Source organism: Cryptomeria japonica, chromosome 5 (assembly GCF_030272615.1).
Source record: "Cryptomeria japonica chromosome 5, Sugi_1.0, whole genome shotgun sequence".
NCBI lineage: Eukaryota > Viridiplantae > Streptophyta > Pinopsida > Cupressales > Cupressaceae > Cryptomeria > Cryptomeria japonica.
Window position 1 is genome coordinate 131,382,409 of NC_081409.1, and position 27,970 is coordinate 131,410,378.

At 37.5% G+C, this 27,970-nt stretch overlaps 1 protein-coding gene across 7 annotated transcripts in view; it reads left to right on the plus strand.

The window, feature by feature from the left end:
* Positions 1-27,665, plus strand: part of LOC131076613 (3-phosphoinositide-dependent protein kinase 2) — a 107,567-nt gene extending 79,902 nt beyond the window's left edge. For 2 of the 7 annotated variants that reach the window (XM_058013888.2, XM_058013889.2), the window contains exon 10: positions 24,991-25,637. In XM_058013888.2, the coding sequence (XP_057869871.2) occupies positions 24,991-24,997 (7 nt within the window). In that variant the 3' untranslated portion in view covers positions 24,998-25,637. Of the gene's footprint in view, positions 1-1,529; positions 1,555-24,245; positions 24,469-24,584; positions 24,687-24,990; positions 25,638-27,366 lie in introns of those variants that run through there. The other 5 variants (XM_058013885.2, XM_058013884.2, XM_058013886.2 and 2 more) reach the window with 5 other exon arrangements.
* The last annotated feature ends 305 nt before the right edge of the window (positions 27,666-27,970 follow it).

Genomic DNA, 27,970 nt, shown 5'->3' on the forward strand with positions numbered 1-27,970 from the left:
CCAAGGCTTTTTGTCACTTTCCATGTACTTTGTTCAAAACTGACTCTACATCCTTGAGAATCCAATTGGCCAGCTGAAATCAATTTTCCTTTGAGTTTAGGGACATATCTAACATCTTGTAGCAGTTAACTATTTCCATTTTTTCAGTTTCAACAAAATATCCCCGTCGCCAACAATATCACAAGATTCATATCACCAAAATAAACCTTACCAAAACCATCACTTTGATAGTTTTTGAAATACTCCTTGCATGAAGTGGCGTGAAACGATGCTCCCAAATCAAGCACCCAAAAATTATTTGCAGATTCTCCTATAGTTAGAATAAGAGCACCTACATCTTCATATGCTGCATTTGCTTCATTTTCTTTTGGCTGATTTGTATCCTTCTTGAATGACTAGCAATTTTTTTTGATGTGGCCTTGCTTGCCACAATACTACCAACCTCTATCTCTGCCTCGTGACCTTAATCTATTGCTAGATTTTGATCTTCCTCTATGGTTATGCTTTCCACTTTCTTGTGAACTCCCCCTATTGCCGGCTATCAAAGTGTCTCCCGATGAAGTTCCTTGATTCTTCCTGCTCGTATCTTCATTGAGAAGAGTCCTAACAATATCATCGAATACTGATACACTTCCCTTCTTGCCCGGTACTGAGTTGCTGATAGCCATAACAGCGTTTTAAATTGGCTGATCAATGTGTCAAATTCATTTAAATGGGTTGACACAATTCCACCTTCCTTGATCTTCAAATTGTATAACTTCTTCATTAGAAGAACTTTGTTTGATGTGGAAGCCATGTTATACATATCGGATAAATGATCTTAAAGACCTTTTGCTGTCTTCTCCATTGTAACATTAAACAGCACATTGTGGGAGAGGGAAAGAATTATGGTCTTCACTGCCTTCTTGTCCAATTTTTCCCACTCATCAGACATCATAGTTGGCATCTTTGCTTTTCCTTCCAACGTTATTGCAAGGTCATTTTGAACCAGCAAAGCTTCTAGCTGTAGCTTCCACATTCTGAAGTTTTTCCCTGAGAATTTTTCAATTCTCCATTTATTTACTTCTTCTATTTTTCCTCAGTTTCTCCACAATTTTCCCCACAGCTTCTCCTTGGCTTGATACCAATTGTTGAGTTCAAAGAGTAGATTGAATATTTTAAAAACACCAAACAGAAAAATAAATACAGAGACAATCAGAAGATAGACACAACACAGGGAACTGCATGGTTCACCATTTAAGGCTACATTCATGGGAAAGCAGGGCAATATCTTCTATTCATTGTTACAACAGAATACAGAGTCTATGCTCATCATTTATAATTTTTTTTTAAACCTCCAAATATGAATTGACAGCGAAAAAACGAAGAGAAGGGGAGAAGAGGAATTATTAGATAACCATTAAACTTAACATATTCAACAGTAATGCTTAACATTTGACATAAAACTCAACAAATTAATTGGAGAGTTAGTGTTGAGCATTTGCAGTAAAGCATATTACAAAAAACTCATTTCTTCCTTTGGATTGCAGTTCATTTTAACTTATTCTTTCTTGGATGATGGATGAGTACATTTTACCCAGCATATCAACAACATGAACACACTTTTGAATTGAAGCCAATAGTTTTGAGGATTGCCAAGCAGCAATCAGATTTGTCGAGATCAATGGATCATACCACATTTTCAATAACATAACAGATATCCAAACGAGTATTGGTCCTTGGTTGAAATATGTATTTGTAATTACCTACTAGGCACAAAAGCAGTATTTTTCTATTTTTGGTAATTCGTTTACTTCTTGAAAACTTCTTGTTATTCTTCAACTGCAAGATGTGTGCATAATCTATAAAAGATTCAAATAATCTAACCTAAATTCTCAAAAATTTCTTGTATTTTCTTATTGAGTGGCATGACAATACAATAATTAGTTGTGTTTAATTAAATAGATTAAATATATCAGGGGTCTATAATGTAAGTCTTTGACAAAAGTTTTCTTTGTTTGTTCCTTTATCTTTGTATTGATTCAATTATTGTCGGACAGCAAATCTGTGTTAAGATAAAGCTCATGTGTTGCAACTTGACCTAAAATGTTAGGCATGAACAAGATAGCCAAGCGTTTCTCTCCATTGAACTATAGCATTTGAAATTTAATTAGAGTACTTCATTATTCATTGGGTTTCCAGAATTGGTATATAATTACTAGTTGAAATAATCTGTAAATAGACAAGAATTTTCATTCTCTAGTCAATTTGTGTTCTCTAATGACAGATAAGACTTATTCGAGGCGATTTTATCTTTATAACAACTTGCTCATTGTTCAGATTTAATGTTTACCCTCATTGGTACCCAAGTTGTGTAAATTATAGAATATTGTTGCGATTGCCATAGTATTTTCTTGTATGGTACTTGTAAAGTTATGTTTACCTTAATTAGATCCGAACTGTAAAATATAGAATGTTTTTGGGATGTCCTATGGCAATGCCCCTTATGATTTCCTGTAATTGTAAATTTCTTCAATGTTGAGGCTTGAGTTCAAGTCAAAATATAATATATTGAAACTTATAATGGATAAAAATGAAATGGAGCAAAAAAAAGTAGTGTGAATGTAATGTCCCCACTTTAGCAGTTGACCAAGTGTGTGTGCGTTAGCCTTGTTATACATGGTCCCGAGGGTTAACGAAGGGTTTAAGGGGATCCTGGAGTGTTTTGGCCTAGTCATTTACAGTTTGGGCCAAAACGAAGTTGATTTACTCAGTTTCAGGCATACTTACTATTTTTAGTAAGTCAGCAGGACATAGTGGAGGCCAGTTTTGGTGTTTGGATTTGATACTCCTCGGTGAGAGCTTACCGACGAGCTATCACTCCCATTATTCGGAGTCCGATTGCTAATACATTTTAATGCCTGAAGTTTTATTAAAGTAACATTTAATTTAATTGAAAAATATTAAAGTGTTACTCTAATATTTATTTTATGGGGATTTGTACCCAAGGGAGACATAAGTGAATATTTTAATATATGTTTTATATTGCTCATCTTTTATCCCACATTGCCCATGAGAGTTGAGTCGACCCTTGGAAAAAGAATAAAAGAAAGCGTTTGTGGCTTCATTAGATATGTCGAATATGAGAAGAAATTGATGCATGAGTTGCAGATCCATTCTTGGCATCAAAGGACGTCTATCTTCTCTTGTGACATTCTAGATGTCATTCCCCTGGGGTTTGGCCTTTGGAATCCATTGCTACCAGCTTCATTATCAGGCAGTTTGGGCGCGTTTCTAGCTACAGGCAGATTGGATGTCTTGCTCATAACTTCTTCACCATTTGTCCGATGCTTATGCCACTTTGAGGGGATGATATGTGAAGACATTGGACTGACTGAAGATAAAATATTACTGTAGCAGCAGTGAATTGTAGCAACCGCGTACTGTAGCAGCCGTGTCACTATAGCAACCGCATACTGTAGCATCGTCACTGTAGCAGCTGCGTACTGTAGCATCTTGTTAGCAGCAGTCTAATGCTATGGCCCAGGCCATCACTCTTTGAAGTAAACAATATTCATGCCATTCTATTGCTGGAGTATTTAGTGAGTTGTTTCATTGCCAATATTGCACTTAATCTGAAAATCATTATAAAGACAGTGTGCTGGTTATTTCAGTTGTGTGTTTATGCTTTCATTTTCATATTCATGTTACATGCATAGATCCTTGTTAAAAGAGCACAAAAAACAATACAACAAACCAATCCGGAGTCATAAGGGTTGTAACACAAAAACAGAGAAATTAGGGATTGCAAGCAAAGTGTTTGACGGAATTACTTTATAGCTGTGATTTCATTTAGAAGTGGATTTTGGGGTAACCATTACAGTGGTATCAGAGCTATAAGTCCTGCCATCCTGTGGAGGTCTTACAGAGACTTTGGAACAGCCGGATAGAGGGAAAAGTGTTTGACAAAATATCAAAACACTAAAATCAGAAATTAATGAATTAAAAAACATGCTAAGCATGTATGTTTAAGCATGCAACAGGGGCCTTATAACTTCCGCCATACCAAAGCAAGACAAAACAAAAATTTGAACTCACAGAGCGAGCAGTCTAGTTCATCCGTGCAGGTGGACATAGAATCCAGTCATACAGACATAGAGGAGATATTCTTTGATCAGGACAGCAGTATGGGTGACTGGGATGATAGGAATACCAGTCCAGATCAGGGGGAGGTAATGTTTAGACAGTTACTGGATACGTTAGAGCAAGGGCAGCGTATGCAACAGGAGCAAAATAGGCGAATGGACATGATATTGCAGCTTATGGCTAGACAGATGGGCGTCAATATTAATCCAGGTGATGCCAACAATGGAAACAATAACAATGGGGGAAACGATAACAATAGGGGCAATGATAATAATGGAGGCCGAGGCAACAACAATGGCCCTGAGAATAACATTAATGGTAATAATGGACATGGCAACAATGGGAATGAGGCAGATAACTTTAGACACGTTGCACGCCAAGCTCGAACAGCGAGCTCGAGACCTCTTCTACCCACCTTCCCACCTAGGGATCCGGTTCAACCAGTGAACGAACCGCAAATTATTGAGTTACAGGGTCAGTTCAGGAGGGACTGGGAGGCTAGTGGACCCGAGTTTCAGGCAGATATTTCCCTCAGAGATTATATGGACTTGAGGATGAGACATATGCCTAGAGCAGGAGGGAGGAATCAGAATTTTGAGCTGAGAAAGAAAGTTGGAAAACTTTCCTTGCCTTATTATGATGCTTCAAGGAAGATGACCACACGAGCTTGGGTGCAGAAGGTAGATACATACTTGCAGCTAAATCGTATGCCTGAGGAGGAGGCTATCAAGTATGCGGCTATGCATTTGGACGACATTGCGCATGAATGGTGGCATCATGGCATGGAGACTCTGGGGCATAATCAGATTACATCCTATGAGGAATTCACAGAAAGATTGATTGAGAGATTTGACACTAGGGATCCCGAGTTACATTTCAAGGAGCTAGCACAGTTAAAACAGTCAGGTTCTGTGGATGCTTACATCGCCGAGTTTCAGCGTTTGTCTGTACTTGTTACTGATATCTCTCCTAGGAGATTGGTGGTGTTATTTTGTGATGGGCTTGCTGATCCATTATGTGGTTGGGTGAAGGGACATGATCCACTCACCTTAGCAGAAGCAACTAAAAAGGCACGAGATTTAGCCCCTTCGGTATACAAAGGAAAATACCATTCAACAGATTCCTCCTACCGCAAGGACAAAGACAAAAAACCATTTCAGAAAGAGTATAACAAACCCAAAGAAGGATCCAAAGGACTAGACAGTGAAACCTTGAATGAACTTCGAAAGAAGAAACTGTGCTTCTAGTGTAGAGAGCCTTGGGACTTATCTCATAAATGCCCTCTCAAGGCTAAGGCAAATCAAATGGAGTATTTTTCAGCAGAGGAGTCAGAGTCAGAGGGGGAGGATCAACACTCCGATTCAGATGAGGGTAACACGATAGAGGAGAGCAGCATTCCTAAGGATGATAGATCATTGGCACGCTTGACAGGGGCCCAAAAGGCAATCACATTTAAGGTCAGGGGTACTATCCAGGGGCAGAAAGTGATATCTCTCATTGACACTGGGGCTACACATAACTTTATAGATACACAGTTGGTAGCCAGGAGAGGCTTACAGACAGAGGAGCATGATGGTTTTAGAGTCATGGTGGCTAATGGCCAAAAGCTATTATGTACTCAGAAGGTTTCAAATCTTCACATTAGATTTGGAGATGGCTATGAGTTGGAGGATGATTTCTATGTTGTGGACATGGGAGATTACGACGTCATCCTCGGTATGACATGGATGGCATCGCTGGTTGAGTTCACTTTCAACCTAGCGAAGTTGGAAATGAGGTTTCAGCATGAGGGTAGGACTGTTGTTCTCAGGGGACTTTCAGATGGGAGTTGCAGGGTAGTCTCTTTGAGGAGAATGGAGAGACTTTTTCGGCATAATGACATAGAGTGGGCAACAGAGTGCTTAGTTATGCCATCTTCATCGGAGCCTCGGGTGAAGAGTCATCCACCAGATATACAGGAGATTCTTGACAGACATGCCAAGGTATTCAGCGATATTCCTCACGGGATTCCTCCTGACAGGGGTGCAGAGCATGTTATTGAGCTCGAGGAGGGAGCCAAACTAGTGATGATCACTCCCTATCGTCATCCTAAGAAACATAAAGATGAGATAGAGAAGGCAATTAAGGAGTTGTTGGAAATGGGGCACATCAGGCTAGCAAAAACCCCTTTGCTTCAGCTGTAGTTCTGGTAAAGAAGAAGGATGGGACAATGCGCATGTGCATCGATTATAGGGCATTGAATAAGAAAACAATAAAAAACAGATATCCCATTCCTCGGATTGATGAATTGCATGGAGTATGCTTTTTCACCAAAATAGACTTACGGTCTGGATACCATCAGATCAGGATGAGGGCAGAGGACATTGAGAAAACTGCCTTTCGATGTCACTATGGCCACTTTGAGTTTATGGTTATGCCATTTGGACTAACCAATGCACCCACTACATTTCAGAGTTGTATGAACCAGGTATTCAGGGAGCAGTTGAGGAGATTTGTCTTGATCTTCTTTGATGACATCTTGGTCTTCAGTAAGACCTGGGAGGAACATTCACAGCATTTGGAGGAGGTATTATCTATCCTAGAGAGAGAGTCTTTGTATGCCAAGGAGTTTAAGTGTGAGTTTGGTATGACAAAATTACTATACCTTGGGCATATTATTAGTGCAGATGGAGTTCGAGTAGACCCTGAAAAGATTAGAGCTATAGTTGATTGGCCTACTCCTACGAACCTCACGCAGCTTAAGGGATTCTTTGGTCTTTGCAGATTTTACAGAAGGTTTGTTAAGGGTTTTTCACAGACGGCAGCGCCTTTGACAGATCTCACCAAGAAGGGGGCCTTCGTGTGGACAGGGGCAGCATAGAGGTGTTTTGAGCATTTCAAGTAGGTACTGTTTTCATGTCCAGTTCTAGCTCTACCAGATTTCATGAAGCCTTTTGAGCTTCATTGTGATGCATCGGGTGATGGGATTGGAGCAGTATTGATGCAGGAGAAGCATCCCATTGCATTTGAGAGTAGGAAGCTCCGGGGAGTTGAGAGGAGTTATTCTGTCTATGACCGGGAGATGTTGGCCATAATGCATGCATTGGCCAAATTCCGGTCATATTTGGTAGGTGGGCGTTTTGTGATCAAAACTGATCACAACAGTATTAAATACTTCATGAACCAGTGTGATCTTAATGACCGGCAACAGAAATGGGTTACTAAATTGCAGGCTTATGACTTTGACATAGAGTTTGTCAAAGGTAAGAAAAACGTGGTGGTTGATGCCTTATCTCGGAGACCTCACCTATGTGCTCTGGCAAAGATTTCAGGAGATTGGAGAGATCGGATTATAGCAGAGTATGTCGGAGATGCTTGGGCTTCTGGATTGATTTCAGGTACTATACAGGATGATCGCTATGAGGTGATAGATGGATTGATCAGAGTTCAGGACAGGGTTTATTTGATTCCGTCATCACATTTGAGAGAGGTGATACTGAAGGCATTTCATGATGCACCCACAGCTGGGCATCCGGGGATCTTCAAGACCTATAGGCAGATCCGAGAGCGGTTCTCATGGAGAGGGCTTAAGGATGATGTTCAGAGGTATGTCAGGGAGTGTGCGGTTTGTCAACAAAATAAGGGAGAGCACACATTTCCTGCAGGTTTATTACAGCCCTTGCCCATTCTTGATAGGAAATGGGAAAGTATTTCGATAGACTTCATCACTGGTTTACCACGAGTGCAGGGAAGGGATTGCATCTATGTGGTGGTGGACCGCTTGACGAAGTTCGCTCACTTCTTTGCTATTCTGTCCATTTACACAGCAGCACAGGTGGCAGATCTTTTCTTTAGAGAGATATTCAGGTTACATGGGTTGCCCAGATTCATTGTCAGTGATCAGGATAGTAAGTTTATGAGTGTTTTTTGGCAGGTGTTGTTTAGGTTGTGTGGTACAGATCTTACACCTAGCACTAGTTATCATCCACAGACAGATGGGCAAACAGAGATTGTGAATAAATGGGTGGAGGGATATTTGAGGAACTATGTAACTGCACAACAAAAGGCTTGGGTTAGATGGTTGCATATGGGAGAGTATTGTTATAACACCACTTATCACATGTCCATCAGGATGACTCCTTTCATGGCACTCTATGGTTATGACACACCTAGCTTCATGGATTTAGTTTTGGGGGACAGCAGAGTGCCCAAAGCCAAAAACTTATTGCAGGATAGTGAGGACATCCTGAAAGTACTCAAGGAGAATATACAGTAGGCCCAGAATCAACAGAAATTGTACGCTGATCAGCACCGAATAGAGCGCAGTTTCGAGGTAGGGGATATGGTTTACTTGAGGCTACAACCATATAGATAGTCATCGCTCAAGAAGAGCGGAGCTGAAAAGTTGAAGCCTAGATTTTATGGTCCCTACAGGGTGATTCGTAGAGTGGGCGAAGTCGCCTATGAGCTTGAGCTTCCAGAGGGCAGTTGGGTGCACAATGTGTTTCATGTGTCTAGGCTTAAGAAAGCCATTGGTCAGAGTGTAGTGCCTTCTGCAGATTTAGCCCCTTTGGATGAGGAGGGGAAGCTTGTGTTAGTACCCGAGGCTATTCTGGACACCAGAGAGAGGAAGCTTAGAAACAGGATAGTGAAGGAGTATTTGGTCAGATGGAGAGACCTGCCGGAGGAGGATTCTACATGGGAGAGTGAGCAGGTTATTCAGCAGGCTGGACTGAGATTGCTTGAGGATAAGCAATTTCAAGGGGGGCGGACTGTAATGTCCCCACTTTAGCAGTTGACCAAGTGTGTGTGCGTTAGCCTTGTTCTACATGGTCCTGAGGGCTAACGAAGGGTTTAAGGGGATCCTGAAGTGTTTTGGCCTAGTCATTTCCAGTTTGGGCCAAAACGAAGTTGATTTACTCAGTTTCAGGCATACTTACTATTTTTAGTAAGTCAACAGGACATAGTGGAGGCCAGTTTTGGTGTTTGGATTTGATACTTCTCGGTGAGAGCTTTCCGACGAGCTATCACTCGCATTATTCGGAGTCCGATTGCTAATACATTTTAATGCTTGAAGTTTTATTAAAGTAACATTTAATTTAATTGTAAAATATTAAAGTGTTACTCTAATATTTATTTTATGGGGATCTGTACCCAAGGGAGACATAAGTGAATATTTTAATATATGTTTTATATTGCTCATCTTTTATCCCACATTGCCCATGAGAGTTGAGTCGACCCTTGGAAAAAGAATAAAAGAAAGCGTTTGTGGCTTCATTAGATATGTCGAATATGAGAAGAAATTGATGCATGAGTTGCAGATGCGTTCTTGGCATCAGAGGATGTCTATCCTCTCTTGTGACATTCTAGACGTCATTCCCCTGGGGTTTGGCCTTTGGAATCCATTGCTACCAGCTTCATTATCAGGCAGTTTGGGCACGTTTCTAGCTACAGGCAGATTGGATGTCTTGCTCATAACTTCTTCACCATTTGTCCGATGCTTATGCCACTTTGAGGGGATGATATGTGAAGAAATTGGACTGACTGAAGATAAAATATTACTGTAGCAGCAGTGAATTGTAGCAACCACGTACTGTAGCAGCCGCGTCACTATAGCAACCGCGTACTGTAGCAGCGTCACTGTAGCAGCTGCGTACTGTAGCATCTTGTTAGCAGCAGTCTAATGCTATGGCCCAGGCCATCACTCTTTGAAGTAAACAATATTCATGCCATTCTATTGCTGGAGTATTTAGTGAGTTGTTTCATTGCCAATATTGCACTTAATCTGAAAATCATTATAAATACAGTGTGCTGGTTATTTCAGTTGTGTGTTTATGCTTTCATTTTCATATTCATGTTACATGCATAGATCCTTGTTAAAAGAGCACAAAAAACAATACAACAAACCAATCCGGAGTCGTAAGGGTTGTAACACAAAAACAGAGAAATTAGGGACTGCAAGCAAAGTGTTTGACGGAATTACTTTATAGCTGTGATTTCATTTAGAAGTGGATTTTGGGGTAACCATTACAGTGAAATATCCGAAGTAGAAACTGTGAAACTATCCACCATGGCAGAAAAATCTTTCGTTTAGAGAATTTAAACATGGAAAAAATCAACCACAGATGAATAATTGTTTTTATGGCACCACCTCTGCATTTAGAAATCTAGTCTTCTCTCATGACAGCAAATAACTCAATAAAACCGAATTCTATTCTAAGTGGAAGGAAGGAAGTTTCACACACCCCAATTGAAATTGATGTATAATTGGTGGTTATTAAAGATGTGGAAATTTTATTACGAATGGCAATACAGGTGATTATTATTGGACAAAAAGCATCATGCACTCAAATTAGGGCAGGGCTCCACAAAATTTGGAGTGAAGTTATTGAAATCAGCTTTCTACAGAAAAATTTCTTCATGGTGGAATTCAAATCCGAAGCAGAGTGAGATAAAATAATCCAAACTTCTCCTTGGTGTTATAATGGCCATATAATATACATCCAAAAATGGGAGGATAATTTGAAGAACAAAAGCCCTGGAAATAAAGCTATATGGATTTGATTAAATAATCTCCCCTTGGAATACAGTTTGAATCAATGCCTTAAATTGATTGGTTCAAATTTTGGAATGGTCTTAGGCTTGGGCGGAGGAAGGGATTATTGTACGATCTTCGCCAGAATAAAGCTCATATCTATCAATCCGATCCCCCCCTCGATGATACTCTGTTACGGGGGACATAAGTGGACCCTGGAAATTGAATGCAAGGAAATTAATTTGGCAATGGAAACTTTACCTGGACAAATCGACGCAAAGGCTTTACCAGCATTGTGGAGCGATTTGATTGGTTTCTCATGATAGAGGCATGGTTAAGATGGTACACCTTGCCAAATTGCTAGGTATGCCCCATTCCCATATCAAATCATTTTCCGGTCGAATTGGATATTGTAGAAATCAACAACGGTCTAAAATCACAATTCAGATTTGAAAAAGATGTGGTATAGACATCCTGAACTACCATCAACACTTTAAACTTGGTGGGAGGAACTCTTTGGAGAGAAAGGATCAAGAATGTTCATCTTTCACAGAAAATTGAAAAAATTAGAAGAGAATTTGAAGATATAGAACGAAGAAACTTTTGGTAACATTTTTAACGATAAGCTCCAAATGATGATGAATTCGAAGCGAAAGATTATTGATGACAGATTTGACAACCCTTAGTGATTATGCGATACAGAATGGAATGACTCAACATGAATTCGAAGCGAAACATTATTGATGACAGATACAAAGAGCTCCTTGCAAGGGAGGAATGTTATTGGCGGACAAAATCTCATGAAGTTTGGCGAGAGGAAGGAGATCTTAATACTAAATTCTTCTACAATACCTCCAAAGTCAAAAGGAGTCAGAACAAAATTTCTCAAATCAAGCAAGAGGATAATTTAGTGACAAATGATCTATCAGAAATTCATCAGATGGGAGTCAGATTTTTTATGCAACTGTTAGGCAGTGATGGGGAGGCAGATGCCATCAATTATCCTATACTGGAGCATATACCCCATCTAATCACAGATGAAGATAATGAACTCTTGACAAAACTAACTACGCTGGAAGAAGTCAGATGGGTTGTTTTCAATGGCAACAAATCATGTTTATATTTTTTTAACAACCCCTGCTCATTTCAGAAAAGAATTGTAGACATAGTAGATTTCAAAGTAGAACCTCTACCATCAACATTTTTGGGCATCCCATTATTCATTGGTGTTACCAAAGGGGAACACTAGAAGCAAACAATTGAGAAAAGTTCAAGGAAGAAAGATTTATGGATTGGACGTTAGTTATCTTTAGTAGGAAGGATCACAATGGTAAAATCCGTTCTTTCCGATATCCCAGTATTTGCATTATCATGTTTAGAGTGGACAAACAAGGCTACTTTGCTCCTCACCTCTCATTGCCAAAAATTATTATGGGAGGGAACAAATGACAAAAAATGGATCCCTTCGGTGATTGGGATACATAGCAGCCAAAGAAGATTAGGAGAAAGGTAATTGGCCAGTGGATGTATGTTTGGGTAAATTTGTCCTCCCGAAAGTGGGGGCCTTTCTATGGACAACCCGTCATCAAAAAATTTTGATGGGTGAAAGGTTAAAGAAGATAAACAAGAGGGCCCATCTAGATGCCCATTGTGCAAAGACATTGAAGAAACAACAAATCACTTATTAGTTCACTAGAGATGTGCGAAGGAGGTTTGGAATTACTTTTGTGCCAAGTTGAGTTGGAATGGTCCACTTCCAAATGACGTCACTAATTTAATCAGTAGATGGCCCTGACTCGGTAAGAATTCTCTATGGTCGGGATTATGGACAAAGACCCCAAACAGATCACGTTATGGAAGGAAAGAAATGTTAGAATCTTCAAGGAAAAGGAAAATCCAGTACAGACAATAATAAACAAGGTGGAAATCGGTATATGTGAACATTTGGATGTCAAAATGACCAATAACAAATTTTTTTCACCAAATGGGATAGAGGTATGTCCAAAATATGGCCACATTTGATCATGCCAAAAGGAGAAATCATTAAACCTTCTACAAAAAAGGATAAAGTACAATGGTCACTTCCCCCGTCAGGCAGACTAAATCTAAATTTCGACAGTGCCTCGAAAGGCAACCCAGGTATGTTAGTCATTGGTTTTATCATTCAAAATTACAAAGGCAGTATGGTTTGTGTAGGGGCTATTAAGTTACCTATAGGAACAAATAACGAAGCGAAATTTGCTGGCCAATATGAAGGAATTAATCTCTGCAAAGAACAAAACATCAACAGTATACTAATCGAAGGAGACTTTTAGATTGTGATAAATGCAATGATCAAACGCTTTGCTCCAAATTGGAAACTGAACATGTGGGTGGAAAGAATCTTTCAAATTGTAGACCAAATGGAGAATGTTACATTCTCACATGTTTATCGGGATGCAAATATGGTGGCAGACCTCCTTTCCAACTGTGCCATATCACAATCGAACAGTAAATCTATTTTAGATTTTCCATCTAAATGACCAATTTTGCAAGACATTATTAGAAAAGACATTTCGGGAAAAAACGATGATATTAATCACTCCTGCTGAAGACTAGTAGGATATTTTAGTACCGGCAAATCCCTGGCTCTGCAGATTCGTAGCCTCTTTGAAGTTTTGCACGACAGATGAGACACTTTGATGATGAGATGGCAGCAATACAAGTTCCTCTCTTTCTATAAAGACATCCCCCACAGGCAGATTCCGAGTTCATTATCATTTTGGAATGTAGATGTAGCTGCAAACAAAAGAATGTTGCTGAACAGTTGAAGGAGATTTTTGTGTTTGAAAGCGATGTGGAGGACATAATTAAAAAGATCCTTGGAAATCAGTTGCTGAGTGGCAACCACATCCACAATGTGGTACTATTAGAAAGATTTGTTTACAATATTCCACGAACAACCGCCAACTATGAGGCCATTGAGAAAACCATCAAGAGAGTGTTTACACTTTCCTTGCAAGAACTAACCATCAAAGCTCTGGGAAAACTGAAGATAAACTCCTTCAAAGTTTTGGTGGCTGATGCCTTTAGCATTGAAGCTGTGATTCAAAATGATGACATGATTGATGTCATTGCTTTCATGAGAAATTGTCTGATTAGGAACAACATGGAGACTTAATGTATTTATGATCAGTGCTTTTGAAAATCTGTTCTCCCTTAAACAGATTGAGAAAGCCTTGGAGGTCATTGAGGCCATTAGAATCCTGGTTTTTACTCATTTAATACCTATTTAATCTTTTTTATGTTTTAATGAAAGGGAGCTGCCCCCTTGGCAGCAATTTGCTTAAAAAAAAATACTTCAGTTCAAGTTGTGAATGATGTTAGGAAAGGTTTCTCAACCTTGCTCCTAATGTTAGGAATATAAGAAACATAGTTTTTGAACTATGAAGGAAAAAAACTCAAATTTTAGGCTATAGAGTTTGTTTTTGGTTAAACTGATTTTTTTTTTGGGTTGTTTAGCATCCATTCCAGCAATGTATGGTGCATAGATCTCTTCAAGCTTTACAATTTAAAGAAAGGTTCCCAACGGTGTCTTGGATCAAAAGTTATAGTTCTTGAGTCTTGACGTTAGGCTTCTCATTGGAAATATAATATATATGTGACAGATAAAGGAACTATTAGAGAGAGTTACACTTGTTGATCGACTTATGACATGTGTTACTATTGTCATAAGACATCTTTGAATGGAGATAATGGAGCCAAATGGAACACCCAAGTTGGTGAGTGGATTATGATGAGTTTATGGTAGGTTGAAAGAATATGCTACTTTTAGTCTATGGACTCATCTTGGGATTTGCGTGTTGTATTTCTAACTAGGGATTTGGGTGCTGCATTCTACGTGGTTTTAGCTCATGGTTTTGTAATTACCATTTGATGGTTTTGTGTATTGTTTCTCCTATTTATTGGGTGCCGGAGATGGACATATTTTTTGATGAGATTGCGGAGATGCAACAACGCCTTGCAGCAGTCATGGCATAGTTGAAGCCGAAGGAGAACGATGCTATGGAGGCGGTTTGTATGGTGAAAACAGCTAAGGAACGCCAGTTGGTGGCCAAGCGAGATCTACAACTCTATACAAAGCAAGTCCAGTGCCTATGGCAATAGCTTCCGGCATGCTCAACTACTCCTGGGACATCCTCTCACCCTCCCAATGCTTAGTAGTTGTATAGCCCCATTTTGTTCTGTCGTCTGGAAGACGACTTCTTTTTTGGGGGGGGGGGCTGATATAGACGGCAATTATGTTATAGTGAGCTGAATAATACTTATTATGCTTTGATTAATAAATGACAATGTAATGGGTTTTAGTTCTTGTAGGGGTAGTTGGTAGTTGCCGGTGGTTGGCCCACTTAACCAACCACTGAATGGTATATATGTCTGGCATTGTATCGGTAACGTGGGTGTTACTGTTGTACTCATTACATGTTGCAATAAAGGATCTATCCTTCTGCCAATTCTATATGTGTATTGTTCATGTTCTGTTATAGTTCCTCTTTATTTTCAGTAATAAAACACATACCCCATAGGGAGTAAACAGTGATCATGGGGATTGTGCCCTTTATATTTATAAGGTTGAATAGAATTACGTAGTTCTTCCTTATAATTGGTGTGGGCAGATTTGAAGGTTGGAGGTTCTATTTTGTACAGAAGATGAGATTAGAAAATTCCCTTGTTAACCTGTACAGTATATTGACTACTACAATGATATTGGCAAAAAGGAGCTAAATTATGCATTATGACACCAAAAGTTAGAGTGTTATGCTCCCACCTCATTATCATAGCTGTCTAAGATTAGCATGCTGAGCCAAGCAATGCCTTAGGTGACCATGAGCCCCATTGCTTGCTTTAGAAGTTTTAATCCTTGTGATGCTTTTTGCCTTTTGCACGCTTCATTTTGAGGAAAGTTAGTAGAGATGAATAGCTTCCATTGCCCACTCACCACGCCATTGCTGATAACTATTCTTTGTTGAGAGGATTTAGTTTTGAACCAAATGCAACTACTAGAATTATGTCATCTAGACCCTTGAGAAACTAGCTTTTAACTAGAGTATTTGCCATCTTTTTGACCATTTCTTTTGATTCCCCTAGGTTGAGGAAGACAACTACAATCATTGATGAGATATCAGAATTCACACAATATTAGTGGTTTGAGATCATCAACTCCTCTCTTGAAATCCATTGTATTGCATATAGTAGCAATCTACTCCTAGTTTTAAAGACCATTTTCAAATGTTTCTTAATGATGCCGTCAAGGAATGCCATTAGTCATTGACTATGGATCAATATTATATGTGTGTCCATGGTAGTGATTAGGGTCAAAATGAGGGTTTGAGCCCCATTTATTAGAGTTGCTTCTAACATTTTTGAGAGATCCGTCGTAATTGCAAATGATTTCACTTGTCCTATGGCTTTGGCCTCAATCTTGTTATGTAGATTTTGCCTAACTTAGCATGGGATTTGGGTAACTCATGTCATGTGATAATAAAGCTGATGCCACTTGCATTTTTGAAGCACTCCCCTTAATTATTGTCTGTCATAAGGTGATGGTTGATCAATTGGCCATAGCCTTATCTGGTCGATCCATTTTTTTTTGGAATTCCAGCCATGTGCTCACCCTACTATTGTTTAAACAATCACGATCCATATCTTTTACATGATTTACCAAAATGTCAGCATCTCCATTTATTTCTATATAGATATGTTGAATAGTAAAACTTTTAAATGAGTCTAAGAGGGGCCACACACATTGGAGAATATGATTGATTTTCCAATCTACTAAATTTCTATTTTTGATAGCATTAATTATTGCCATTAAGTATCCCTTGATGTCTACTTTGTGGATGCCATATGAATTTCGAATTTGTGATCCAAGGAAAAGGGCCGGGCTTCAACCTCATTTGTTCCCTCAAGCGTTTTGGATGCAACCCAGTAAGCCTTTCCTCATCATCTTTTATTAGACAACCGACTCTTGAAATACCAATGTTCCCTTTTGAAGCTCCATCAAAACTCAGATTTGACCAGCCTTGAGGTGGAGATATCCATTTTCATTCTTGTCTCTAGTAAGTCTTTGTGTTATGATATTGCTTGTGTTTATTTCCTTGTAATTGTGTGATTAGTTTAATTTTTGCATTTATCTCCTCCTCTAGATTAGTGTAGGAAGTGTATTTCACACCTCTACTTTCTTTCATTTGGTATCAGAGTCTGATCACCTTGGGTTCTAGCCTTTAGGGACAAAGTTTTTTTCTCATCTTGGATTGAGTAGGAATTTTACATAGAAAAAGATCTTGTTGTAGGGAGAATGACAAACACATCAAGGGTAGAGATGGTAAAATTCTCAGGCACAAACTTTGAGCTTAGGAAGTTCAAGATGGAGTAATACTTGTAGATAGAGGTTTATGGGTTATAGTATCTAGATCCAAACCTATTACAATGAAATAAGAAGATTGAGACGTTTTGGATTGAAAAGAGAAGATCTCATCAGAGTCTATATTGTTGAATGTGCGTGAAGAGTGGCACAAGAAACCTTTGAATGAAGGTGGTTGAAATTTATGAGGCTAAATCCTTGGTAAAGATGGAGGATTGGTGTATGACTTGGCTATGTTCTTTGCCAAATGCATGGGACCACCTTGCTATGACTACTGGGAGCATTACAACCAAGTTGAAAATGGATGAAGTGGTGCTATCATTACTTTTAGAGCGAAGAAATAATTATGGATTTGCTAAGGAGTTGTCCTATCTATTCATGGAAGATAGAAAGAGAAAGGCAAGAAAAAGAACAAGAAGTGAGACAAGTCTAGATTCAAATCTTGTGGGAGATCCAAATCTCTTGGTAATACCAAGGAAAATTGTTGGAATTGCAGAAAACCTTGCCATTTTAGAAGATATTTTAAGGAGAAAAAGAAGAAAAATGATTTTGATGATGAGTCCAAATAGTCCTCTCAGGATGATGGTGATGTCTTTGTTGTAAACTTGGCTACAAATGCATTGGGTTCTTTGCGGTTGATAGACTTTAGTGTCTCTTTCCACATGACCTTACATTGAGGTTGGTTCTAGAAATATGAAAAATATGACACTGGAAAGGTGTACCTTGGAGAGTCCCATTTGAAGATTGTTGGCCATGAAATGGTCTTGATTCAATATTTTGATGGATGAATGAATGGGATAAATGGTGTATTGCATATCCCTGGTTTGCTACATAAGCTACTTTTTTAAGGTAAATTTATTGATTTGGGATTGTAGGTTTTCTTGAATGGAGGGTGCAAGTGTTGGAAAATAAATTTTTGACATGCCCCTTATTCCTGCCCAAGATCTCTTGGTTCTAAACATTCCATCTTGCAACTCCCACCAAACTATATTTATTTTTGGAAGCTATGTTTTTGATCCCTAGATTTGGGTAAAATGGCAGAAAACAGAAAGAAAGAATAGAGAAGTAATTTTTGAAGAGGAGAATAGAAGAGAGTTGAAGAGTACTGGTAGTAGCTATAAAAAGGAACACAACAGCTTCAAAAATCATACGTAGAGCAACAACAACTTCAAAAAGGTGAATACACCCAACAGCTCCAAAGAGAGCATACACAATGAAATCTCCAAAGCAAGCATAAACAACTATAGAGACATGTATAACATGAAACATAATTGTTTTGTTGATATTTTATAAATTGTTTGTAAACCTTTTTTATGGGCTATTTTCGATATAAATAGATAATATATTCATTGAGTTTAATATAGTTGTCTCTTTCAATAGCCTCCATAGTCTTGTTTAGTTTTATTGTTTTCCAATAGATTGGTGTTAGAGAAGTCATCCCTATAGTTATTTTTTTGAACAACGAAAATGGTGAGAGGGGCTATCGTGTTTGCTAAGGTTGTTTGTTTAGGCACTTTATTTCAGCTAGATGCATGCATGGTTAATTGCAATAGATCTTTTGTTCTTGTAGTGAAATTTTTTATAGAGTCTACACCTTTTCCATTGGGATTAGTAGCAAAGAGGAGTGTTACATTCACTTCCAACAGTTGTGCTTTTTGTGTATCTAAGGGTGCACAAGCTTTGGAGACTAAGCTACCAATTTAGAAGACAATGTTATGTCACTAGAAGATGGGCCACATAGGTGAGAAGGGTCTAAAACCCTTGAAAAATAAAAACAATGTTGAGGGGTTAAATGGTTGTAATCTTGAATTTGATTTATGTGAGAATTGTGTTTATGGAAAAAGAAGTCGTTTTCAACTTTACTCTAGTTGCATAAGTATTCTAGGTTGTTGACCAAGTATCCATTATGATGTATTTGGTTTTGTTAATGTTCTTTGAATTTCTAAATCCATATATTATGTATCTTTTGTTGTTGACTACAGTAGGACATAGCTATACATTCGATGAAGTGAATATGAAGGTTTTTATTTGTTTTAAAGAGTTGGTTCTTGTAGAGAATTAGATTAGTAGGAAGATTAAGATTTTGAAGATAGATAATAGTGGTAAGTTTTGTTTAGTAGATTTCAATAGATTTCGTAAGGTTCATGGCGTAGAGAGACATAAGACAACTTTGGACACTCCTAACATAATGGAGTTGAAAGAAGAATGAATAGGATGTTGATGGAGAGGGCTAGGAGTATGACTAGGGCATTCAGTTTGGAACAAAAAGTTTTGAGTAGAAGAGGTTGCTATAGCTTGTTACCTAGCTAACAAGTCTCATACATTAGCTCTTGTTGAGAAAACACCTATGGAGGTGTGGTCTGACAAAAATATTTCATTGGGACATTTTCTAGTCTTTGGTTGCGAGACATATGCACATGCACCTAGGCAGAAGTGGTCTAAGTTAGAGAACAAGCTTGTAAAATGTATCTTCATTGGTTATGGTATTAGTATTATCTTTACAGAAGTTAAACTTTTTTCCATAGTATTACAGCTAGAGAGGGATGCAAAGGAAGATGTGGTTCAATATCCCTGAAGGTCAAAAAGGTTGAACCGAGAGCCCACAAAGGATAGCTTAGACAATTCAGATAGTTTTGAAGAGGAGGTAAAAATTCCACCTCAACTCTTGAGGAGGTCCACTTGGCATAGACAGCAACAAGACATGTATAATCCTCCTGATTGGAGGTGTATTTTTGCTTTGATTACTAACAAAGGGAACCTAGAACCCATGAAAGATGCATTAAGTATAGAAAATTTGAAGTTATAGAGAGTAGCTATGGAAGAAGAGATGGTTACATTGAACAAAATTGACACATGGGACTTAGCACCTTTGTTTGATGGACGAAAACTTGCTGGATACAAATGGGTGTTAGAAAAAGACTAGTTCTAAATGAAATGTTGATAAGACTAGACTTGTTGTGAATGAATGTTTCTAGGTGTAAGGAAGTGATTATGTTGAGATTTTCTTTGCAGTTGCTATTCATCCATTCAATTCTTATTTTTATTGTAGTAGCTTTTGATCTTGAGGTTGAGCAAAATGTATGTGAAGGCTACTTTTCCTTAATTGTGATTAGGAGGTAGTCATTTATATGACACAACTAGAGCACTACATTGAAAAAGGTAAAGAAAATGTCGTTTTAATGTTGAAATCTTTGTATGGTCTTAAGTAATCACGTAGGATTTGGTACCAAAATTTTGATTACTTTGTGTTGGGACAGGGATTTTTGAGATCCAAGTCAGATCATTACATCTATTATAAGATCGATAACGATCATTTTCTTGTAATTGCATTATATGTTGCTTTTTTAGTAATAGTAAGGATATGTTTTGTGAATAGAAGTAAAAAATTTCGCACAATTTGAGATGAAAGACTTAGGGTTTGCTAGGTTTATTGTGGGTATGAAGATTAGAAGATATAGGGCAAACAAAAAACTTTGGTTGGGAGAGAGCAAGTATGTGAACTTGTTGTTGGAGAGATTTGGCATGACAACTTGCAGATCATTGTGTTGCTATTTTAATGGGGACCAAGTCATTAGTAGACCGGTGCTTGACATCTCTTAGTCAGATGGAGGATATGACTAGACCAAGCATTGCTGAAGTAGCAGGAGTCATCCTTTTCATGGCTAAACCTAGAGGAGTATATTAGGATATTGTGAAGAGGTTCTTTAGATATTTGTGGAGTACCTTTGAGTACTCCATTTGTTATCATGGTAATTCTATAGGGGAGCAATATTCAATCACTATTTGTGGATTCAGATTAGCTTAGGGATGTTGATAGTTGGAGATCCACTAGAGGATGCTATAACCATTTGGCGGTGTTATCCATTAGATGAGTAAGCAATAAGTTGTGATCATTTTGTCCACTATTGAAGCAAAGTACATGACAACTATCAATGCTTGCAAGGAAGCCATTTGCCATAAATGCTTGTGTTTAGATGTGGGGTTGATTCTAGAAGCTGTTACAATTCTACGTGACAGTAAAAGTTCCATATGTTTGACAAAAAACTTGACCTTTCATGTGAGGATATAACATATTGATGTTGAGTACCATTTTGTTTGTGATAGTGGAGGATGAGAGGGTGATGCTAGAGAATGTTGACACTTCGCAGAATGTTGTAGAGGCATTGACGAAGTGAGTGAACAGAAAAAGGTTTAGGTGGTGTTCAGTCCGTGGGCCTCATAACTCCTTGCAATTAGTGGATAGTGTTGGTAGTGTACTACCTTTGCTCTTGCGAGGTGTTTGACAATTGGGAGAATGTTATGAAAGGTGTATCATTTTTTCTTCTAATGTTAAGAATATAAAAAACTATGGAACAATTAAAATACAATTTTTTGGCTACAACATTTTCTTTGCCAAAATAAATATTTTGGATTGTTCAATATTGCTTTGAGGGATGCCCAATGCATAGATCTCTTCAAGCTCTACTATTTAAAAAGGGCGGTCCCAACAACCTCTTGGATCAAAAGTTATAACCTTTGGAAGTTAGGCCTCTCACATTGGAAATAGAAAAATATGACGAGCTTATGATACATGTTACAATGAATCATAAGGCATCTTTGAATGAAGATGATAGAGCCAAGATATAACACCTAAGTTGGTGACTTATAACAAGCATATGGCAAGTGGTAGAAATATGCTATTTATAGCTTGTGGATTCACCTTGGGATTTGGGCGTTGGATTCTACTTGGGCACCACATTTTAGGTGGTTTTATAATTACCATTTGATGGTTTTGTGTATTGTTTCTCCTATTTTTTGGTTTTTTGAGATGGGGGTCTTGATAGCATGTTTGTGTACGTATTGTTAAATTCCCAAAATTACTCCATATCTTTGGTTGGGCATACCCCTGTAAAGGCTTTAGACATTGTAAGTTTATTGTAACCTTTGAATATTGAATAATACATTGATTTTCTTTGAAGTGGGGGTTTTTCTTCCAAAAGGGTTTTTGCCATTTAAGCCAGTGTGTTATGATATCTTATTTTTGTCTTTATTTCCGTGTAATTGTGTGGTTAGTTTAATTTTTGTAATATATCTTCTCTTATAGATTAGTGTAGGAAGCATATTCCACAACTTTGCTTCGTTTCAAATGATATTTTACAACATCAGAATATTTAAGTAGCAAGATTTGATTGTCATTTAGTGTATTACATTCTATGGGGTGTTGTGGGTTTTTATCCTCTATGCCAAGCATGCTCTATTTCAAGTTTGTGACTATTTCATATTCACCATATTCTAAATAAATAAATTCTCCTTTCTTTGGTTTGATTATGTTAGGAAACTTATTCAATTCTTTCATGTTTTTGGTTCCATTTGCAACACCAGTGGGCCTTGTGGTAAGTTCATCAAAGCTGATGTAAATGCAAAGCATTTATTCTCAAATGGATGATAGATTTCTGTATAATGGAAGGAAATTTCATCACCTTCATCAACAAAATATCCCCCTCTTTATCTTAGATAAACAGTCAAACTTCCCATCTTCACTTTTGAAGGCATTCAGCTCTAGTGGAAGGGTGATATTTTATTAGTGCAGCTACATACCCAAAGATTACTTTATTCTCTGGCTGCCAATCATCTCCTAGTCTGCTTGATACCATCTAATTTTACGCTACATGCTACCATATGTCATTTGGGCAACACGTAAAAATTCTTGCAACCAAGTGCATTTCTGCCTTTAAACCTTTGCGTCATCTCCATTATATTTTTCCTTCTGCAACTTGTCTTGTTGAATCACTTTATTTCTTCATCTACAGAGTTTAAACAATTATCAAGTATATTGAAATTTCTGCTTGACATTTTTGTGAAAGTCCAATTGGAAAGGCTAATATGGCATCAGATGGAGAAGAAGCTCGTGGAAACAAAATAACAAGACAAGAAGCTGATAGAAAAAATTGAAATGTTTTAGAGATGTTCAAGGAAAAACATTCATTTCTCTGCAGTGTTAAATGAAGCATCCTATGTGTTTTGTGCATTTTACTCTTCTTGACCTGAAACACAGTCTGTAGCATGCTGTTGAATATTTTTGCACCCCTGCTGATAGAAAGCGATGTTACTGGGTTTGCCTCTTTCTGGGGATGTACCTATGTTGAATTAGACTGGAATGGTTCCCATTTCTGATGCCTCCTTGGAATGCCTAGGATTCATACCTGGGAGTCTGGGACTGTGTTTGAGTACATCTAAGATGTGCCCAGAATAAATTCTTGGTGAACCCAGGGAAAATCCAGGCAAATCCTGGAGAAAAGTCCCTTTAAAAAAAAAAGAAAAACAGATTTCATGAATGTCCATGATTGGGTTTTGTGTAAGTTTGAACTTGCTTTGAACATATGAATTCTGAGCATTATCTATGACACATTTTTCCACCCCATACTTTGAATTTGTATTCTATACATGCTATTGAGTTGATCTTTCAGAGTTTGCACGTTAGGATCCAGATTCTACTATTCATTCAGTGATGATGCCACTTGATTCACAGGATCAGGGAACAAAATATTTGACAATATACTCAGATGGTAGCTATACTCAGACCTCTATGCAGGAAATACAGCAGAAGACAGAACAGATTTCTTCCATATATGGTTCTTTAGCTCTTCTTTGATACCATCTACTTGGGTGGACCACATATCAATCTGTAGTTTTTGAATCCTTCATAATCTCTGTATACATAGCAGTCTTTGTTCAATATATGTATGTATGTCTATGTACGTATGTACGTACACACACACACATTCAACTCAACTATACTGAGCCTGGGAAAAATGGTTGAACTTTCAAACCCAAATCCAATTGGCGATATAGATAGAAACCATAATTATGATGTCAACAATACAGAAGGTGATATCAACATTCTAGGAGGTATATTTGTAACATTGCTTACATCATCATTAGTTATCCCTCATCAAGATATAAGGTAAGAATTACATTAATGTTGAACACTACATTTTTTTATCATTTTCTGATTTTGCTGCTTCAGATAATCTTCTATATATATACATCTTGTATTAAATTAGAAACTAAGGAGATGTCCTTATTATTTATACACTCCCCATGGTTCAAGGGCTCCTTTATTGAATATCTAGAGCCTTATGTGGCCTAGGTCTACTATTTGCTAGAATATTTCTTAGAATTAGACCAATTGTCTGAAAAGATAAACGTTTCATTTTTTTGTAGGGAGAAGTTTCTGGATCCAGGCGAGTCCATTGTGATGACTTCCTTGGTTAAGAAAGTACGGAAACTTTATAACAAAAAAATGCAGCTGATTCTTACAGACAAGCCTAAGTTGATATATGTAGATCCAGTCAAGATGGTAGAAAAGGGAGAGATAGTCTGGTCTAACAATCCCAAGGATCTTAATGTCCAAGTGATAGATTCTTCTTCTTTCAAGATTTGTACTGTAAGTATTGCAGTTTGAATTTTCACTTAGTTATTCAGAACCTGTTCTTTCGTGCATTATAAACTGGAAATATCTGGGAAGGTTTCTGAGACTGATTTGCTGTGAACACAATGCAGCCAAAAAAGATAACCTCGTTTGAAGATTTAAAACAGCAGGGATGGCAGTGGAAAGATGCTATCGGAACTCTACAAAATCGATAACATAATCATTGCTGGCAAGTAATTTGTTTGAGCCATCTTTTGCTGGCATGGGGTTACATATTCCTCTACTCTGTGCTAGGCACATCACAATGAAATGAAATTGCTTCTTGGGTCTAGAATTCAATTTTTGAATCTCAAAGATTGCTAGGGGAATGCACAATATTAAGTAATACAACATTAGATGCCAGTATTTAACACCTAGGAACAGATCCTAAAGATTATTCTAGAGATTGAGAATATGTTATCTTGATGATTTGATTTCAATATTGGTTGATGTTTGTTCCATTACTAACAGCATTTGATATTGCAATGTGTTCATCAGTCCATAGAAGGATGACATATGCAATTATCTCCAACCAATTGGTTCTTATATGCGATACAACAACAAATTGAATCAATATATCAAAGCAGATCTGAGGGGTCCATCGGGAAGTGCTGCTTCTGAACCAGAAGTTCAACTGGAGTGCATATCTTACTTTCCATATGATCTGGTAAAGCAGAGGTTCAAGAGGATCTCTATGGAGTAACACAATCTTGTTTTGAAGCAGAAACCAATTCTTAGTTCTAGCACTGTCTTGTCTTGGATAACAAGAAGTGCTTCTTCAAATTTGGGCACACAAATAAAAGAGAGCTCCAGGAATCTGCTTGATTTTACTTCAGACTTTAAAATGCCTAATTTTTATTGGCTATCTCTGAGATTCCTCCAGAGTTATTGTCTTAGTGAGCGTTGACATATTCAGTCTTTAAAAACACTGAATCGTGCTTTAATGAAACACAATTACTCTACCTGAATAGAGCTATGGCAAAGCTTGATTGATGTCAGATTGGCAATAGGATTTTGCATTGTTGAATGTGTACTTCTGGTCATATGGTAGATTGAGAATTTGTCTTCTACATGTGAGTTTCTCAATCACTTTGAAATTTGCTTATTGCTATGTATTGTAGATATTTTATTTCTTGTGTGGCTCATCAAGGTTTTGAATTATTCTTTTCATGCGGTTTTATCTGTTCATTCCTTTGAACCTATTTCCTTTTTAGGGTGTCAATGGAAATATTTTAGCATGTCTATTAATAATTATATCTGATTCGTTCAAGGTAATTAGTAGAAACAACAATATATTGTTCTTAACATGTTCGTTTAGGGTGTTTTCTTTGAAAATCTAAGTATGGTAGTATTAGTTAAAGGCTATTGGTATATAGAACAATATACAGTTATAATATATTGTTATTTTTTGATTGTGAGGGTTCTATTGACCATCATGAAACCAGATACACTTCCGACAAGAGTGGTCAATTACAAGCTATAATTGAAAAACCCTTACATCCATTAGTTCAAGCTATTGGTAAGGAGAACATTATTTTCTGGTAAATAAGTGAGGCTTATATTGGGAACCTCATGAAACCAAAGAAGGTACATTTCCTATCAAGAGTGGTCAATTACAATCCATAAAAAAATGCATTACATCCAAGAGGCCAGAGAGAAATTGGGTTAGGTGTGTATAACTGAGGAAAACAAATTATAAACATTGGACTATTTGTCACGCAGAAAGCAAAAACTGAAAACTGCAAAAATGGGGGCCTAGCCAACCTTGTTAGAACACTTGTCATTGATGTCAGAATTATACAAACATTATCAAACGGATTTATTCTGAATGGCATGACAAACACTTACAGGGATAGGTTGAGTTGATGATGAAATTGCAGACATTAACAGCAAATGCTCATATCTTCCTAACAGCAAAGCAATAACAAGGAATCTGATTTGCAGACATAAAAGTTCTTCTTAATGATCATTGATTTATCTTTACTTCTTTTGTGCATTAGTTCGATCAAAGACAGGATGATCAGATTATTTTTTCAAACTTACAGTGATTGGGTGTGTGGTGATTCATCTTGCTCATAAAATAAGTGGTATGCAGGAGATGCAACGTTTTGATATTGGAATAATAATATTAAACAAGAGTTTTAACATTTGCTGCAAAACCCTTGATCAGAACTTGTTGCCTACGTATTTATGGTCAAGTAGCATGTTTAAAACATCAATCTGTTGTTTGATATGGTTAAAACGGTTGCCAACCACATTCAGTTATGACCTGTGAACTTTTTTTCCTTATTCTTCTTCAGCAATACGAAGGTATTACTAATCAGTGGTTGAGGATATCGGTTGTAACTGCTTGGGTTTGTATAGTTCAATGTGTTTTGAATGTTGATGTGAATATTTTCTGCTATGGTAAAGTAATAAAGACTTATTATGTATAGTCTATTGAAAAGATTGTCAAGGAGTGTGAGAATGGAGTTGAATTAAACATCAAACAGAAGAGCCATTCTGAAGTATGGAACAACAGAGACATGTTGAAGCATTGAACAACAAAGACATTCTGAAGCATATCAAAGAACAGGAGACATGTCAGTTTTGAAGGTTTCTTATGTAATGATTGCAGCACTACATCTCTGCAAATAAGAACATTCAGAATGTGGATGACATCAACAGTACGAGTTTGATAAATGACTTTTCAGCAGTTTATTACTGAATGATTTGGTGATACTATTTTTGAACAGATTATTTGAAGTTGGCAACTTTTATTTTGAAAACATTTGCTTGCAGATTTAAGGTGTTGTGAAGTGTGAATTAAGTCAGTTATGACAAAGATATATTGAGATCTTTTTGATGAGTTTTGTTCTGAGTTTGTGTGATCAGGATTGTTGAAGGTTGCAGGCAGTTTTCAGATATAACACTTTGTTTGCAGATTACTAAATTTGTCAAGTCTCAGTTCAGAAATATCTGAAGATAATAATGTTCAGATTGTAATAATTTGTTTATATTCATGCTGTAAAGTGTAATAATTCAAATCTGAAAACAGTGTCAAGTTATTTTGGTTTATGACATCCTTATGGTTGATGCCCCAAGGATGCTGAGTTGGTGCTCAGTTTGTTAATTTGAGTTTTTGTAGGAGTTCAGACAAGGAATTTGGTGATTTGTTAGGGTTGGTGCCCTAATACTTTGTATGCATTACAGATTTGTGAGGTTGGATTAGGACAGTAGATCCTAATAGCATTTTTCACCATGATTTTCTTCATTCTAAGTTTTCCATGTATTTTGTATGTGTTGGATCCTATGCATGTTTGCATTCTTTTCAATTCTGATTTTAAGTTTTTTTTTTATCAACAATATGTAACTTTTGAAGAAACTAAATGTTTAAACGTTGTGTTCTTTAAAAGGCTGATTCATTCCCCTCGCTCAGTAGTAGCATTGTGTTTTACAATTGGTAGCAGAGCATGGTACTTGCAGAGACTTAATTAGC